The sequence below is a fragment of the Nestor notabilis genome, unplaced genomic scaffold, assembly GCF_000696875.1.
Source record: "Nestor notabilis isolate BGI_N333 unplaced genomic scaffold, ASM69687v1 scaffold636, whole genome shotgun sequence".
NCBI classification, from domain to species: Eukaryota; Metazoa; Chordata; class Aves; order Psittaciformes; family Psittacidae; genus Nestor; species Nestor notabilis.
In genome coordinates this window covers 27,895-45,956 of record NW_009931249.1, presented here as the reverse complement: position 1 = coordinate 45,956, position 18,062 = coordinate 27,895, and the positions used below count along the sequence as shown (strand labels likewise).

Below are 18,062 nucleotides of genomic sequence, written 5' to 3'. Positions count from 1 at the left end.
GAGAGGGTGAGCAAGGGGAGCCTTGAAGAAGCACAGCAAGTCCATCAATAACTGTCTGGTGATGATTAGGGAAATGTAACCACCACAAGCCAGGGAAGTCCATGCTGCCTGAAGCATCATTTTTTCCCCCAGCAAAAACGCTAAGAGGAGTCATCCACAGAAACAGGAGTCTGCTGCAGTTGCCAGGGGTGCCAAGACCTGGAGGCCAGCACCCTCAGTAACTGTCTGTGTCCATAGAGAAGTTTCCACCCTCCAGCTTCATCTGTTTAATTTGGACATCTCTCTGGTTTACCAGCTCACGTAGTCTACGGATTTCTTCCTGTTGTCGGTAAAACATCTGCAAAAGCTAGAGGAAAAGTCACATTTTACTTCCTTTACATTAAGGAAACGCAGACTTAACCTGTCAAATGTCACCAGTCCTGTCAAATCACTTCTGAGAAAAACCATCTAAGGAGGGAGACTTCAACCAACAGACTGAACATCAGCAGTGCTCCTGCTAAGAGCGTAGGCTGTAAATGCATGTGTTTCTCAGCACCATTTAGTGATGCTACGTCAGATTAATTCAATTGAAAAGACCAGAAAAAGTAACTTTCATACCACTGATAACTCCAAGAGAGCCTAGACACAGAGAGTATTTGGAGTCTAAATTTGTGGATCTGCCACATCTCCTACTCTGACCTTGGGCATGTACTTTTACTTCTGGTCTGTTCCTACTGATCATGCACCACTGCACAAGCTTTGGTTACTATACATGGAGGGGTCTGGCTGTCACTGAAGTCAAATCATGGAGCTGCCAGGACCTTTTCTGGAGCCATTCCCAGAAGCAGGTAGTGACCAAAAGCCAGCCTCCGTGGCACTGCACTGCCAAGTTGTTCCCCAGCAGTGAGCTCCAAGGCAGGAGCAGAGCCAGCCCCTTTCCCATGTCAGGGTCTACAATACAGCTATGTGCTTAAGACTATATGGATGCACCCTGGGGCAAAGGAGAAGGATACACTCACTCCTTCCACAGATATCCCTGATGCCTCACCAGGCCCTCTGAATGCAGCTTTTATAGAAGGTTTACATTGCATATAATCCCTTCTCTTCTACAGAACCTGGAGGTCACAAGCACCTCCATGTCCCCAGCTGATACCAGGCAGGTCAGTGCACAAGAATGCCTAAGAAGTAGGAATACTGATTGCTCCCGCCTTTCCAGATGCCCAAAGCTGGGGTGCTGCTGGGCCACATTTCTGCTTCAGCTCTGCAGCCAGCACATGCAGAGCTTCTGTTCCCACAAAGAACTTGCACTGGCCCAGGTCTGCAAAATAAACCCTCCCCAGATTCTGTCACCTTGTGAATGGCATCCTTTTGCTACCTGAGTTTGGGCTTCCACCCACAGTCCCAACACTTCACCCCAGAAATTCACACCTCATTTTCTGTTCTGGGTGGTGGACACTCAAATACATCAAAGCTACTGGAGAGGCACATTTGCGCATTTTTTGGCAATTTCTCCTCCACTCTGAGAAGTTTTCTTCTATGTTGAATCTCACTTCCCTCCTGCATGTCCTCCAGCGGCATCTTTCCTCCCCAACCCTGGTGCTGCCTCAGGTCAGCAGTCGTCACAAGTGGCTCTGGCTCAGGAAACTTTGGTAAGGAATTCACAGCTCCAGAGCCTGGTCTCAAGGATACCAAGAGAGGTCCTAAGGGAGGAGGCAGGTGACAGGTTAGCACTTACGAACCACACTCAGAAATCAGCTGTAAGCAATTCACTCAAACAGCCAGCAGAGATAAATATGTAGAGTGGAGCAGCTTCCAGAGTTCACAGTGGTGAAGATTTTAGCCACCAAATTATTTTAGCTCACAGACATATCTGTTATGTCTCTCCTTTTCCTCCCCCTCCTCCTTCCCTGGCAGTTAACATGCCAGGGAGCCAGTAGCAGTTTACCCAAGCCCTGGAGAGCTGAAGGGCTGGGGAGTTCTCCATGTGCTGACCTCTGTTAACTCCATTCAGCCACTCTTGTGCTGTCAGTGCTGGCTGGGCTGCTGTGGTCAAGGGGTAGATGTCTTCCTGGTATGACTCCGACTGCAAGCAAACAAAAGTCCAGAGTCACCATGTCAGTGAGGCTTTGGCTTAGAGGGACTGTCCTGGATTATGGTGGAGAAAGAAGTTTATTCCACCTCAGCATAGGATGTGTCATTAGCATTCATCGGCTTGGACATAAAACTTCTCATCTGCCCTGAGCCTCTCTCCTCCTCACCCCAACTCAGAATTGAATCTGAAGGTCTATTTTAATTCCTGCCAGTAAGGTCTTTACACATGCAGACAACAGACTGGGGGAGGTTGGTGACACACTCTAACCCAACTCTCACGAGCTCAGCATTCCTGAGGATGAAGTGGATATGAAGGATAGACAGAAATCACAAATTATCAGCTGATCACCAGCTGACAGAAACTGGCCAAGAAGGTGACATTGGCAGAACATGCCTGATTGGTCATTGCAATGAGCATAAGCTCTGCTGCCTGTTTGAATTCAAGACACTCATACCTTCCAGTGTTTCTGGAAGTACAGGGCACACGCTGACACTTCTGATGTACATTTTCAATGTACCTTAGCACACAGAGTCACATGGGAGCTACCTTAGCTACCTACAGATTCATAAACTGGCTCTTGCTCTAGCTGCAACAGCTCTGAGACTTATCTCTCATCACTGCAATGGGTCATATCTTACATGCTGCGGCATACTGCCGAACAACTGCACCCACTGGGTAGAGACCTGGGAACCCATTGTTCCCTTTTTCCTGGGGAGATTCTTCTTTCTTTCACAAGAAGATTTTCATTTAACTCAACTATGCCCCTAACTCCTCTCTCTTTTGTCATTATGGCAAACAGAGAGACTTAACTCCTGAGTTACCCAGCCAGGGTTTGTTGGCACGGCTGCCCCACAAACTGACCAGCTTTGTCCCTCAGTCCAGGAGAGAGAAAGTCTTTGTTATACCTACGTTACTGCCCCTGAGAGCCACAGAGAAGGGGTACTGCCCTCTTTTTTACTGATATTCGTCCCAGACATGAACATGACCTGAGGTTAACTTACCCGTCGAGGCACAATCATGGAGATGGGCTCAATCAGGCTTTTAGTTGGTATTAGTTTGTAGAAACGGAAGATTTCACAAGCTGACACTTCAAGCCCTCTCTTTGGCATCATTCCTGGTAGGATAGCATGAAACAAACAGGATATAAATCTCCCTAGGAAAGTTAATGTCAACCACATTGGAACAGAGTCACTGAACAACAAAAGGAGTCACAGCATCAGCTACACAGTGGTGAGGTTTGAAGTTTGCACTCAAAACTGGCTCAGTGGCACAAATGACAAGACTAAGTAATTCTGGTTTCTGTCAGACCATGAAGTTACACAAAGGGTCTGTGTTTATCATGCTAAGCCTCCTGTTCCTTCTTCATTCTCATGAGCTGCAAATTGAGTGAACAGGACTGAGCAGAACTGGCAGGTGATGCCACAGGATTTGACTATCAGGATCAACAGAAAGGGATTTCAGGACACCTGAACACACTAGAAGAGCTACACAGGTCAGGCTGAAAGCCCTTGCAGCCCAGTAGCCTTCCCCCAACACTGTCTCAAAGCCAAATGGAGTAGGAGCAGGGTGTGAACATCTGCTCTGTCAGAAAGCAACATTTGTCTTTCAGGGACTGGCTAAGCTACTCAAAGTATCTGGTAACCTCAGTGGATTTCTCTCCCATAAGCTTATAAAGTCCAAACCCTACAAAGACATATCCATGTCAATTCACTTAAGAAAAGGGATTGTCTCTCCTTTAGACCTTGCTTCATTGTGTCCTATAGAAGCTTTGTTTTCTACTCATACCAAATTACTTCATTAAACAGTAAATTCTACATGAAGGACCGTTAATCCTTACATTATGCATTCATCTAAATGTGAATCTAAATTCAATTCTTCTGCATCTACATTGTATTATGTTTTGGCAATACTGGGAGATAAGACTTAGTGAAATGACCTTAGCAGTATGTTTCATCAGCAGAACAGATCAGGTTAGGGAAGTAAATTTGATTCACTCAGGCCCTTTAAAAACACTTGTGCACTTCCTTTTCAGTGAACAATTTTTAAGAAGTCTATGACAACCAAAAATCAGGACGCTATATACTGGAAGGATTATAAAAGCTGAGTAACAGACAGATATTCCCATTAAGTTTTAAATAATTTATTCCTTTCCAATAACAGGGTTTTTTTTGAAGGAGACCTTCAGGCACAAAATACCTGTAACAGTGTCCTGGAAGAATGGGAGTGTCTGCAAGTAGTGAGGAGGGGTGGCAAATGGTCCTAAAAACATATCAGTTTATAGAGGAATACAGCTTACAGGCTAGACTGGAGAAGGTTCAAGAAAAGAATATCAATAGGGTATGAGAGCTGAAAGCCAAATTGTGTAGATTGAATGAGCTAAACAATGGATAGTATGCGGACAGGTTAATAAGCAAGGGTCTCCAATGGAGGAGAGGTGACCTTATCACAGCAAGTCTGTCTCTAAGTAGGAAATGACAGCAAAGGAGAAGATAGGCAAGTGGTAAGAGCAAAGGCATTAAGATGTGGACCACTCATTACCAGTGAAGCTCCAGAGTGGAAACAGTGTCAACAGAGCCCAATGCCAGAAATCTTGGAGCAGATTCACAATGGGCAAGGAGCATCCTCCACCTTTAAATCCAGACTATCCTCCCTTCCACCTTGACTAGGTGCAGCAGTGACTGGTAAAGTTGCCTGGCCCATGCTCTGTTGGTCAGGAGGGACCCCTCCAACCTGTGCCCCTGTAATACCACCTGTGATACAAAGGTAAACTGGGTCAAGCTGACTGTTGTACATCTGTAAACCTGAGTAGAGACTCAAATCTCTATTCTAAATAATATTTTGGATAGTCCTGGACTCTAGCAGCCTTGAAAACAAAAAAGCCACCATCCTCTTGTAACACACGACATACACTGTCACTCACCCATTCCTTTCTGTGGTAAATGAGAACGATATTCCATCAGGTAGTACAGGTATGGTTTCTCAGGGCTTATCTCATAGTACCGTATATTTCCATCACCCTAAAGGCAAAGAAAATTAATATAAGCCAAGCTCTGTTGTTTAGTATGAGGATCTGAGAAGATTGCCTGGCCCCAGAACCCAGGCAGAGTCAAGAATGAACTAAGTATTAACACCCAGATTCCTATGTGGGAAGGTTGGGGCTCTGCAGTGTGCCTCCCCAGCATTTGCTGAATGGAAAGCACTTACCTTTCCCACCACATAAAGCATGTGTGTGTCTGAGTCATAGAAGGGAAACAGGATTCCTGAGGCGCCATCCAGATCCTCCTCCAGTAAAGGCACAGAAAGGTCATCCTGGGCAGGACACGGGAAAAACAGAGAGCTTCAATCACCGGCCAATCACCTTGAGTCAGGGACGCCTCACCTGAGCCCCACCTGACAGTGGCACATAAGTACAGCTCTATAATGACCCTAGGTCATGGCCAGCTGTCCTGAGCAGAGGGCAGGCACATACTTCTCCAAAGCTCTGTGGGTGGGAAGTGGGCGCTCTGTCCCAGGCTCTCGATTGAGTGCAGCACCTCAGGACATCAGTTCCATGACACTGATACAAAGGGTGACAGCACAACGACGAAGAGGTAAAAGACTGTGTTACAAAGTAGTTAACAGAAGGATGGAGTGAAATGCTAACAAAGGAAAAGCATCTCACTGTATAAGAGAGGGCCAGAAGACAGCAAGGTTTTGTAGGGCTAGCAGGTATCATGATAGGAGATCATGGCTTAGAAGTGACAAGTACTACCTCAATACTCTAATGTCAAAAATTATCAGAAATCAAAAACACCCCACTTTTTTTTTTCCTCCATTGAGGGCTTCACCTGAGCAGGCTATGTCTAGAGCTCATTTCTGTTTCCAGTACCAGTTTGCCAGTAAGACCAGTAAGAGCTGCTTTTAAGTCAGAGCTGCAGTGACCACCCAAAGGTCCTTTGAATGATTTCTACCTGTAGCAGGCACAGCATTTTCTTTGTTCTGGTGGATTTCTATGCTGAAAGTTTTGAGAGCTTCTTCAGAAACTCATACTCAATTAACAGTGTCATAGCAGTAAGGACTATCACCAACTAAGAATTCAATAGATCACTTTTGAATTGTTGTTATAAACTGATTCTTGGGTATTTGGCAGGTGGAAAAAGTTAATGTGACAGCAAAAGAGAGAAAAATGAAGCTGGTGTGGTTAAGATTGCTGGTCCAACTCACTTGATCCCATAATGCAATTTGCCTATTATTCCACCGAGATGTTCCAGTAGAGATCAGTTTCTTCATGTTTCCAAGGAACAAGACTTTATTGGCTTTGTGCGAGTTGTGGCTGGTTTCCTATAGGAACAGAAAGGACACAGTGTGAGGAAGAGACAGCACCTGTTGCACAGCTGCATTTCATGTTACGTGAGACCTCTGATTCAGTAAATGATCTGGAACCTTGCTCAGATTTGCTCAGCCTGGCTAAGCTACAGTGAGCAAGATTTCATGGTCATCTGAGAAAGGTGGCCTAAGCTCTTCAGGGCAATCCCCAAAAGCTCAATCAATCTAACTGTTTAATTACATATTTGCAAGAGGGAAATCTTAGTTGCCAGCAGGACTTTGTGTGCCCAAATCTGTGCAGATACCTAGGAATAAGTCAGCTTCACCTTGCCAACAGATAAAAAATCCAGGCAACAAGAACTACCCTGGCAATGGGACAAATGTACACTTGCACTCTCCTGTCCACCTGATCTCTAAAAGTCCTCTCTGTGGCATTCCACAAAGGACTTCATGAGGGAGCTATGAAAACAGTGCCCTTCAAAAGGAGATTCAGGGAGCATGGTACTAAGATGGGGAAAATATGTGTTCAACAATGACAGCAAGTGTTCCATGAAAAGTAGAAGGCAATAGCACCATCTGGTGTGTTGGTCAACGGAAGGCACAGACAGGTCTTCTTTAATGGCAGTGAATCTACACAGAAGAAACACTCCAAGGGGTGGGATCAGCTGGACCACAAACCTCTGAACCCAACCTACCTGTAGGACTGTTCCTGCACGAGGGTCTATCAGACGTATCTTTCTGTCCCTGCAGGCTGTGGCAAGGAGACTGCCATCTGTGTTGAATGACATGGAAAGGACCACATCTCTGTGAGCACTGACGATCTTCACTGGGTTTGAGATGACAGCCTTTGTGGTGTCAAGGTTCCAGATCATTATCTGGAGAAATAAAAGAAAATCAGCCCTTTGCTGCATGACCAGCTGGGGGACTTTGTGTACCCTATTCACCTCGTCTCTGCATGCGTAGGTCTTGCCATAAGTGGTTGTTCTCCAGCATTTAAAATATTCCCTGGTACTTACAGTAACATATCAGGGATACACTGCTCAATTTCCTTTCTTTTTCCTTTACAATCACATTTTATACATGAAAGTGGCCAGCATCAGTGCAGGTATTTGCACTAGCACAAGAATGAAGCCAAACAGAAAAACAAACAAAACTGCATGGCATTGCATATTGTATCTAATCCAGTAAAGGAGAAGGGCAGAGTAGACTGAAGTTCATCAGAAGACTGGAAAATTAGCAAGTCCTTCTGAACTGGTAGCAATGTCCTTTTGCCCTTGGGGCCACCATGGAATTTCCCCCAAGGAAGGCTTCTGAACTCTTTAGCATTAATTTACAACTTGAAATTAAAACAGTTTTCAAAACACCGTGACAAACAGGGTGCTCCAGGAAGAGAGCTGCACACATAGAACAGACCCACCTTGTAATCATACCCAGAGCTGAAGAGGATGTTATTAGCAGTGGGATGCCATTCAATGAGACCAACTCTTCGAACATGCCCAAGAAGTTCCTTCTTTGGACTGGTAATGGTTTGTGTTAGCAAGGGCTTGGGGATCTCCCAGATTTTCACCTGAATGGCACAGGATGGATATTTGTGAGATTCCTGAGTAAGAAGCTGATTTGGAACTTACCAATAACTATTATTCCCTTGGTATTATTATGCTCTTGATAGTTAATGGGAATGCTCCTGGCTTTACTGAATGCCAGTCATTTAAATCAGTATCTTCACTTTTCTGAGGGCCTGAGGAATCCTCTTTAGCCTCTATCTTTAGCCAGCAGGTCTACCAGTTTGTTTTAACTTGGTAATCCAACATTCACACCTGGCCAAGCTGTCAACACAATTACAAAAAGTTATTTCCAAGGGGAAAAAGTAAATGACAGATCTTGAAGACTTTGCCTCATAACAAACTTCGGGCAAAAGCAAGCAAACCTGAAACAAACTTCAGCAAAGAGTCACAGAAAATATTATAGCAGTGATTAGTCCAAGCAGTCATCTCCTCAACAGGATGTAAGAGAACTAGTAAGAGAACTGAGAACTCCCCTGGTCAGATGACAGCTATAGTACTGTTTGTCCCCTAGAAACTGCACCAGTGCTGAACACTCTGGAAATGACGCAGCCATTTGTCAAACTACACAGAGCCCACAGAGGTGGGCAAAGTACACAGAAGCCCACAGAGCAGATGTCCTAGAGAGAGAGACTGCGAAGCACTGCACTAAAGTTTGTTCAACACTGGGAGTGTGGTGTCTCATAATAACAGGTCTACCTGCAGCCCTGGGTTCTACAGGGATGCTGCATGAAGACAAAAATCCTCTGTCCTCCTGGAATGGAAGAAGAAATAGAAGAAACCTGCAAATGGGGCTTGACCTATGCAGGTATATTGAAAGTGTCCTTCCCTCACTAACCCTAGAAGCACAAGTATTTAGGATGCTAACAGATCATTAACCCTTTGGCTAATGAAAATTACTATGCTTGTCATATTTTATCTAGACTTAGCCTGAAGCAAAAGGGTAATGCTCTTTGAGGCAGATACATCATGGAAGTTAGCCACATCTGCCCAAGTCTCTCATTGTTTGGCTAATGAGGATCAGTCCTTTCTAAGACAAAGAAGGAGAGGTACAAATCCTGGGACTTGCTGGGAAAGGTCATGAGCATTCTTCTCAGCTGAGGAATCAAGCTCATCAGAAACCTAAGGACTGTGGAGTCCAGTAGCCTCCAAACAAAATTCCAGAGTGGTAAGAGAAAGCATCACACTTTACAGCTTCAATAGCTGAGAGAGTAAGAATGGGAAAAATAGATTGTGTTCATATTGCAAACTGCCTAGAATGAACCATTCACCCTGCATGCTATTAAATGGTTTGTGTTAAAAGCAGTGAAAAGCCCCTGGCTGGTATTTCAGGATGTATTAAATGGCAGAAATTGCCTATGCTTAGTGAGCAGAAGTGGGTCTTGGAGCCAGCCCTTCCAGGTCAAGCAGGAACAATTCACAAGCCATTTACCCCACTGCATCTTGAAGAAAACCTGACAAAGCAAAGTAAAAGGCACAGAATTGCCTCTCTAACCACACAGGAGATCTTCAGCAAGCTGAATTCATACATTCCTGACAATCTGCCAAAAGGAACAGAAGGGGTAAGAGGATAAGCCCCTCTGCCCATGCTGTTCAAACTCAGTCCCTGGCCACTTGCACTGGCATCAGTCCTAAGCCTGCCTGAAGCAGCTCTGGGAACTGTAAAGGGCAATGGGTGTTCACAGAGACTATCCATCCCCTCCCATAACCAAAATTACCACTCTACAATCTTCAGCTACACACTGCAAAAGATAGCTGAGGTACCACCAAGGCAAGCTCCAGAAAGGCTGACTAATGGCCAATAAACCTCTGAGGAATGTGGGTAATGGGAAATTTCCACTATCTTCACAGAAGCTTGTGGCCATCCTCAAAAGTTCCAGGGAGACCCAGTCCAGTAAGAACAATCAGAAGGATCCTTGCACACAAGCCAGAACAGTGGCTTATGCTAATGCTTAGAAATGGTGCAGAGCAGCACACCTTTAACAACAAAATGCAAGGAGGCTTGGGCTCTAATGTCAAGCCCAGTGGAAGTGGTTGACACCTCTGGGACCCCAAAAACTTCCTTCGACTTCTTTCAGGACAGTGAAAGTGTTTCTGTGGAAATGTTTCAACAGCATGCCCAATCTGAGCTCTCTAGTGCAAGCCAGCACAAGTAAGACAGATGTTGACACCATACCTGTCAGTGATGTGTGAATCCAACAGCAGCCACTGAGATGAAAAGGGAATGGGAACAAAACTGACGAGGGGCAGGATGAAAAGAATTTGTTCAGTTTTTGGCTGCCCTTCAACTTCATTGCAGAAAGGCACAGAGAAGATGGAGCCAGAGTCTTTGGAGGTTCACAGGGAGAGCACCAAAGGCAATGGACACAAATGGCAATATGAGCACTCCCTGGGGATCAGAGGAGCCCTATTTTGCCTAGAAGGGTACTCAACCCCTGGAAGAAGGGACCAATGAGGCCACAGGATCTGAAGCCTTGGAGATCTTGCCAACTCATCTGGACAAGGCTTAAAACAACCTGATTCAACTGACCTGCTTTGAGCAGAGTTTGAACTAAATGACCTCTACAAGTCTAGCTATTGGGTCTCAGGCAAACCAGTCACACTAAGAAACATAGTCTGCTGTCCTCAGTACCTAGCAGGGAAGGAAGAGGTATCCCTACACTATGTCCTTGTATAGGGAACCCCTAATGTCCTGGTGCCAGGATGATGATGGGAAGGTAGTACCAAATCAGAAAGTATATTCACAAACAGCCAAACTTCTTAGAACAACTTTTGTTGATGAGATCGGTGACAAGCTTAGTATTTTCATTCTTTAGCCTAGGGAATGATCCAGTGCCAAGTTTCACTAGAAATTGGAAAAGAAAGCTGACAGGGAGCAGCATTTCTGCATAGACTCCAGAGTCCTGGTAGACAATAGGATAAATATGACCCAGCAGCATGCCCTGGCAGGGATGAAAGCTAGCAACATCCTGGCCTGGTACAAGAGGAAGACAGCCATTAGATCAAGGGAAGCAATTTTTTCCTTTACTCAGCAATCACTAAACAGCAGCTGGAATACTGCATCCAGTTTTGCACTATCCCAGTGCAATAAGGATGCTGATAAACTTAAGTGAGTCCAGTGGAGGCCACCAGGATGCTCAGGAGGCTGCAGCACTTGTCCTGTGAGGAGAAGCTGAGGGAGATGGGCTTGCTCAGCCTGGAGAAGACATAGCTTCATGGCAAACTGATAGAAGCCTTCAACACTTACAAGACTACCAAGAAATTAGAAGCAGGCTCTGTCTGGAAGTGCAGGGTGGCAGGACAGGATACAGCGGTCACTAACTTCACTGAGAAGGTTCTGACTGCATGTAAGGAAAAATATTTCTCCATGGGAGCAGTGAAGAACAGGAACAGGTCGCCCAGACAGGTGGTGAAATCTCCACCCTTGGGTGATCTCCTGTGCTCAACAGACCAGCACATGATGCCACCAAAGCTCCTTCAGAATGAATAGTTCTGTGATTCTGTAACTGCAGCAGGAAGTTTTGAAGCTTGTGCTCATTCCTCATCTGAAGATGAAAAGAGAGGTCATGGTGGTGGCTTCCTACCACAGGTCCTTTCTGGAACAGTATGAAAACTTAGAAGACAGGTTGGAAGATAAAATAAAACCCTCACAAGGCATCCAGGAAATCTAAAGCCTTAAAAAAAAAAAAAATAAAAAAATAAAAAGACAAGAATATCTGAAGAAGCAAAAGCAAGTCACTACATGAAGGACAATTAAAAGAGCCTAGATTTCTAATTCAAGAGCAATTTTTGGCAGATCTGAAATGGCAGAGGATGTTCACCAAGCCAGGGCTGGAGGAACTGACAAGGAAAACCTCCCTGATGCTGTGTGGTAGAGGGTGAATATACCCAGTGGGAGAAAACACATGTGGGGTATCTGAAAAAAGGGACAGTAGTTAGTCAGATGGCCCTGTCACAGAAGTCAACATCACACTTCTGACAGGACATGGAAAATAACCTTTCATGGTCAATTAGATATGGGCTAAATTGTCCCTTACAAACATTAATTGAATCTTTCAGTTAGTAGTCTTGCACTTACACTGGAGAAAATATGCGACTGCATCTTAATTATACTAATTCCAGGCAAAGCAGTTATTGCAGAATGGTATGATGCAGATTCCTCAGCTACTCCATGAGTGATCCAGCAGGACTTTATAGAGTAACTGAGTAGAGAAACAAACTCAGACTTGCTCTGCAGCAAATTAATCTGGAATAGCTGTTCCAGATTATGTTGTGTTGAAGCTTTTGTTTGAAATCAAAGAAAGACTTTCATAGCGATTCAAATTGAATAATAATTCCATTTTATATTAAGATTCTTGTTTTCTCATGCAAATACACACAAAAAGACGTAAGTCCCCCTAAAACAGTACACACTAATTCTGGTATATCATCTGGAAGGTCTGATCTCGAAAGAAAGAAAGGATCTACTCTTATCTGACTCTTTTTTTTATAGAAGCATAACATATGCTTTCACATCTCAGCCATCAGCCTTTTGGTTTCTTTTTTTATTTCTGTCCCCCAAAACGATATTAGCCAGGTAATAACACCTTGTACAAGCTGGTAAACTTACTGTGGCATCTTCCGAACATGAAGCTATTACAAAGTCATTGAATGGGTTCCACTTGATGTCCAGAACATTCCCTCTGTGCCCCCATATTCTGGGATAATGTGGGTCAAGCTTGCCTGTCTGGAAAACAGAAATATCATCAAACCTAAGGTGAGCCATGTAATTACAGGACATTTTCAATCAAAGAAGATCCAAGCCAGCTCCAGCAAGAAACCTCTTTCTCTGTGTTATGCTCCAAATACCCTGGGTGGTCCCTGCCTGTTGAGAATGGGGGTTTGCTATCCTTGCTAGGCAAGTCTTGATGATACCACTGAAAAGAAAGGAGTGTTCAGGCCTTCCTAATTGCACACTGCTATGAAGAAATCTGTACCTGTAGCAGTCAAGACTGCTGAAGTTAGAAGATAGTATTTGATTCAGGCACCAAAATAAAACTTTAAGGCAAAACACTTGTGAGTTAAGGTCTCCATATTTTTTAAAGATTCTGGGGGGGAGGGGGATGACACCATAAAATCTCTTATCTCTTTCAGAAGACATTTCTTATAAGCAGGGAAAAAGTTCAGCTTTTATTCTTTAGCCTCATCAGCTAGCATTTATTTTATTTTTCAAGCAAAAAGACATTTGTGACACGAATTAAAAATGCAGTTTTTCTTTCAACAACTTTGTTTCTCCCTGATGGTGTTCAAGTCCAGCCATTCACCAGATTGAATTAGATTCCAGACTCTCCAAGAAAACTCCAAATTTGGGTGATAACTTCACTACTGAAAATCGTGCGCAGTGCACGAAGGCGTACACAGAGTCTGATGCCGCATGGGGGCAGTCTTGCATCAGGAAAACCCATACTGCAGGGGCAGTCTCTGCTACCAAGCCAAGTCGATGTACTACGTGCTAGGAAGGGTGCTGGGGATTTTGTTGACGTTGGAGCAGCACTTGCTTCTCCCTATCAGGAGCAGGAGAAGTATGGACACACCTTCTATCCCAGACATCTGTCCAAAAGGAAAGGTCAGACACCTAAAGAGAGATGCAGTGGCAAGCTGGTGCTGATTACTGCTTTACTTTTATCCCACCTCGAAGAATTATAAACCAAAATGAATGCAAATGCATGCTGTCATGGAAAGGAGACACTTCCGTTGGTGGTGTCCCTGCTCCTCTCCAGGGGTGGGCCTTAAAAGCGTACAGCAGAGGGGAATCCGTGCTGGCCCTAACCTGGATGTGGCCCAAATGTCATTTTCCCAGCCTTTAAAATGCGTATGGTTCTGAATGCAGAACAGGACACAACATGTAACTATTCTGGCCTCGCTGGAAAGTTTATCACATAGAAGGGGACTAACCTGCTTTAAACCGAACACCCAGAGGGCTTTGAAATGTAAAAGACCATGCTTTTTTAGGCTACAGTCTAAAACAATTCCCTTTTATAAGTGACAATGCAAAGCAACTTGGGAAGGCAGAAGAGAGATAAAAGGCCTTTAATAAGCAGCGTTCCCCTGCCCACAGCGTCCTTTTGTAGGCTTCAGGGCTTGGTTTCAAGTTGGCAACTCAATGGGCTGGGCAGCCAGCTCCACAAGGATCCCTTGATCCCTATGGGAAATTTGTCCCCTCCCAGAGCTGGCTGACTGTCTGTTCCCCATTCCATTTGGGACACTCCCAGGCTGCCCTGACCCTGCTCTCTGCCTGTCCCATCCTGCAAGGCTCTCCTACTACCATGTCCTCAGCAGGCTCAACTGGCCCTGGAAAAGGAGCCCTTGCCCTTCCAGCCACCAGCCCCAGTGCAGCCTTGCAGGCATGGGACAGAGCAGGACGTCGCAACACATGAACCCCCCAGGCTACCAACAAACACATATGACTGGTAGAGCTGCTGGTCTCAGATGCCCATCTGCACATGGAACTGAAGCTCCTCACATGCTGGGGGAAATTTCATTTCAAAAGCTATTTCAGTAAACTAATGTGTTGGTACTCATGCAGAGGTACCCGACTTCTACAGAGATTTGCAGGGATTGAAAATTAGTAATTTTTCAACCTCTCACTTTCTAAATTCCCAGCATTTCTGAAAAGTAGCCAAACTCAAAGTTCCTTGACAAAAACACTTCTACTGGGACAGCCATTAATACTCTCCCAAGCAGCAGAGTTTGTACAGGGTAGATGTCCTCCCTTTCACAGCCAGTGCTGACACACTGAAAGACTGGAGATGGCAAAGACTTAGACACAAATATCTCCTTGTGTCTTGGGATTTTGTTCTCATTTTGCTATTCCTTTGCTTTATGTAGCAAAGGAAGAGACAGATGCACTCTCAATCAAGTCTGGTCATTGGATAAAGAAAAAGTCAGGCCTTTGCCTTTGAAAAGAAAGGCCACAAAACTGCTCTCTCAGTCAAGATCCCTTCTTGCTATGCAGTGCATGCACTTCCCAAACACATCTGTGTCAGACACCAATCTACACACAGGCCACACTGTAGGAAGGCAGTTCATCTCCCACTTACAGTCACCGAGCCCATGACTCCTTGGACTTGGAAGATTAACAAAGGCAGTCAGTCTGTTCAGCCACCTTCCTCCCCAGTAAGATGTGCTGCCATTCAATGGTGCATCTTCATGAGGACCTATCTGACACATCCTGCGACAGAAGACCATTCTCCAAGTGGAGGCAAATATTAACCTAATTCCTCTTCAGGCTGAATGCAAAGGCCTGCTGAAAGGAGAGTATCTATGGCAAAGAGCTGTCTCCCTATATAATCTCTGCTGCTCTCAACGCTCACTCACCCCCAGGCTCTCAGAGAGGAAGAACGGTGCAGCAGTCAAGAGTAGTATTTATGCAAAGACTGATGAGAAAGCTTGGTGCCCACAAGAAGCAGCACAACAAGCCAGCAAGGACTTAAACAGAGTAAGGTCGAGCCTGCATTTGAGCACATCCTAAAGCAGGCAGTCTCTCGAGTAGCATATGCAGAATGAACTCGAAAAAGCTTTGGAGGGACAAGAGCAGCTCCACAAGCAGGTTGTTCATCCACCCTGAAAGTGCAGCCTTCCCTGTCTCAGCTACCATCTCCTGCTTTGGCTAAATATGATGTCTTGGCTATTGCGCTTTTCATCCACACGGTGGCAAGCTTGTAACGCAGCTGCTCCCTGTGAATCCGGTCAAAAGTAACCACTATCAGCGCCTCATCATGAAAAGGCAATACAGTCCCAGGCACAGTCTCCAGAGCAGCTGCCTTTGGTTCCCTGCAGCTGGGTCCACAGTATGCTGTCTGCCATGGTCACCATCAGAAGAGATGGCAGCCACAAATACCACCATCAGGACCACAAGTCGAAAGATGCTGCTTTTCACTGGTGGCACTAGTTTGGAAGTGTATCACAAGAAAAAACAAGTGGTATCACAGCCCCCAGACTCGGAACTTCTTTCTGTGAGTGGCTGAGGCTGCTCTCCACACACAGCAAGGGCCAGGAACAGGTATTCAGGGAATGGCTGTATAAAGCGCGGCACATACAGGTATTTTTCCTGATCCAACACTAATGGTCAACCCTCAAGGGACCTGCATCAGAACCAACACAGTTCATAAAAAGCTCTGTAACTCCATCCTGTTTTACACCCCTTAATTCTTCTGGTCACATCAGCATCTGGAGCAGTGAGCTCCACATCTGAACTGCAGAAGCACATCTGCTGATACCAGTTTGCTCCCTGGTCTCCAGGATTCCCTTTACCACACAAATCAAGAGGAATTGCTCCTTATTCTTCTTCACCATCCTCATGACAGGTTTTATATATCTCACCTCTTTGTCTTTTTTCCCCAGACTGACTGAGGCCTAACCTACAAAGTCTTTCCTCACATGTTTTCATTGATGTATTTTAATTATCCTTTTCTGTATCTCCTAGTTCTACCAAGCCTTTGAAATAAGGCAGTTATTTCTGCAGGCAGTTATTTCAGATCTGGATGGAGTGTTAAGCACATGTTAAGAATGGAAGAATTACTCCTGAAGACTAGCCTAGAGAGCTCTAGAGATCTGAGAAGAGGTGAGAAGACACAGAAGTGACTAGTAAGCAGTGCAAGCACTCTTAGCTTGTTTTGACAACACTTTGTCCCACAGTCACCAGCTGCCTGCTTACAGATGCAGCTCTGTGATAAAGACAAATTCTTCAGCCTCAACAGATCATGGTTGAGGGGGCAGAAGTGACTCAGTCAAGAAAAACAAGGCAAGGGTTAATTTTAGAAGGACTGTCTCTGAACAGCACCTGCAGTGAAAGAGATGAATAAACAAAGTCTAGGAGGGCCAGGAACTGTGCTAAGTTCTTCAAGCATAGCCAGTTCACTTTCATCCTTAGCAAATATATATTGAAAAAGTGGTAATGCAATAACATCATCAATTAACTTTTAATTAAAGGCTGAACTTTTACCTTTCATCTGTTCTGTCCTGATTCCAGAGAGCTCATAATCTCATATTCAAGTTAATCCACATTAGTGCATGTCTAATTTTTTCTGAAGCAATAAACATCAGATGGCCTGCTTCTCCCTCTCATCCGAACCCTAAGTCATCAAAACCCATGAACATGGGATTTGTTTCTGAAAGGGAAGTTTCTCCAGCATCAATGCTTGAAGCTTGAGAGCTTCACTGCCCAATAACCATTTCTCCACTCTTTCACAAAGGAGGACGTAGAGCAAAACATACCATATTTTCTTTTTTCATACCTGAAAACATGCCACTAATGCAGCTTTCAGATTTTGCCCTCTGTGCCTCCTAATTGCTTTATATTTACAATTTCTCCTAGGAAACAAACATCTGGATAGCACAGTTCCTGCTCTTTATATGAGAAATGCAAATGAGATGTGAAATGAATGAAGGTGCTAAAAAACTGCAAGCAGCATTGTAAGACATAAAAGTATTCACATCCCAGGAATCACCTGCCAGCACACCTGGGGCCCCTTCTATCACTCTGCAATTTGGACAGCAGCATTAACTGAATATCCTCTTTGTGATTTAGCTCCCTAGAAAGCCTGGATCTCCTCCAGCCTCTCAGTGCTCTCTCAAAAGCCATCTTGCCCCAGGAGAGCTCACCTGGTGTATGGGAATGACAACGAAGGCCCCCCCACACGCACACTCAGTCACCACCGCAATGAAGTGGGGATTTACAGCACAGAACTGGTTGTCCTGGACATTGTGGGTGATGGGCACGCAGTCATAGCACTTCTCCTTACTGGCAGGTCTGCCGTACACGTGCCGGAACTTGGAGGTGCGGTGCTGCAGGTTCCACGACATCTGCAACGGGAGAAACACAACACTCCATGACATAAGGACCAAGCAAGGCTTGCAGACCCCCACTCCTCTCTCCTCAGCACAGGCTCACCCCTCCCCACCTGCACACCTTGCATCAACCCTGAGGCAGCAAGCAATAGCTGCATTTTCCTTTGCTGGTCTTCACTCTGGTGGCATGACCTGCGTCTGCACCCATTGCAGATGGGGTGATGGAGAGAGGAGAGCACAGGAGAGAGAAGACAGCTCTCCCCATTGCCCCATGCACAGCTGGGCTGTGCATGCAG

At 45.1% G+C, this 18,062-nt stretch overlaps 1 protein-coding gene across 1 annotated transcript; it reads right to left on the bottom strand.

Moving 5' to 3' along the window:
* Window positions 1-214: 214 nt before the first annotated feature.
* Window positions 215-17,781, bottom strand: CORO2A (coronin, actin binding protein, 2A). The gene is made up of 11 exons (XM_010015788.1): window positions 17,581-17,781; window positions 12,548-12,664; window positions 7,794-7,943; window positions 7,072-7,251; window positions 6,275-6,391; window positions 5,276-5,380; window positions 4,992-5,088; window positions 3,073-3,185; window positions 1,972-2,062; window positions 1,408-1,679; window positions 215-346 (listed from the first exon to the last, which is right to left on the bottom strand). The coding sequence occupies exons 1-11, from the start codon at window positions 17,779-17,781 to the stop codon at window positions 215-217; spliced, it is 1,575 nt and encodes a 524-aa protein (XP_010014090.1).
* Between the last annotated feature and the right edge of the window lie 281 nt (window positions 17,782-18,062).

Bases quoted from the DNA above. Each gene is read 5' to 3' on its own strand.
- CORO2A (XM_010015788.1), bottom strand. From the start codon at position 17,781: ATGTCGTGGAACCTGCAGCACCGCACCTCCAAGTTCCGGCACGTGTAC. The intron at 12,665-17,580 runs GTGAGCTCTCCT...TCTGTTTTCCAG, and splicing joins TTGTCATTCCCATACACCAG to ACAGGCAAGCTTGACCCACA. The intron at 7,252-7,793 runs GTGGGTCTGTTC...TTATTTCTCCAG, and splicing joins GCTCTGGGTATGATTACAAG to ATAATGATCTGGAACCTTGA.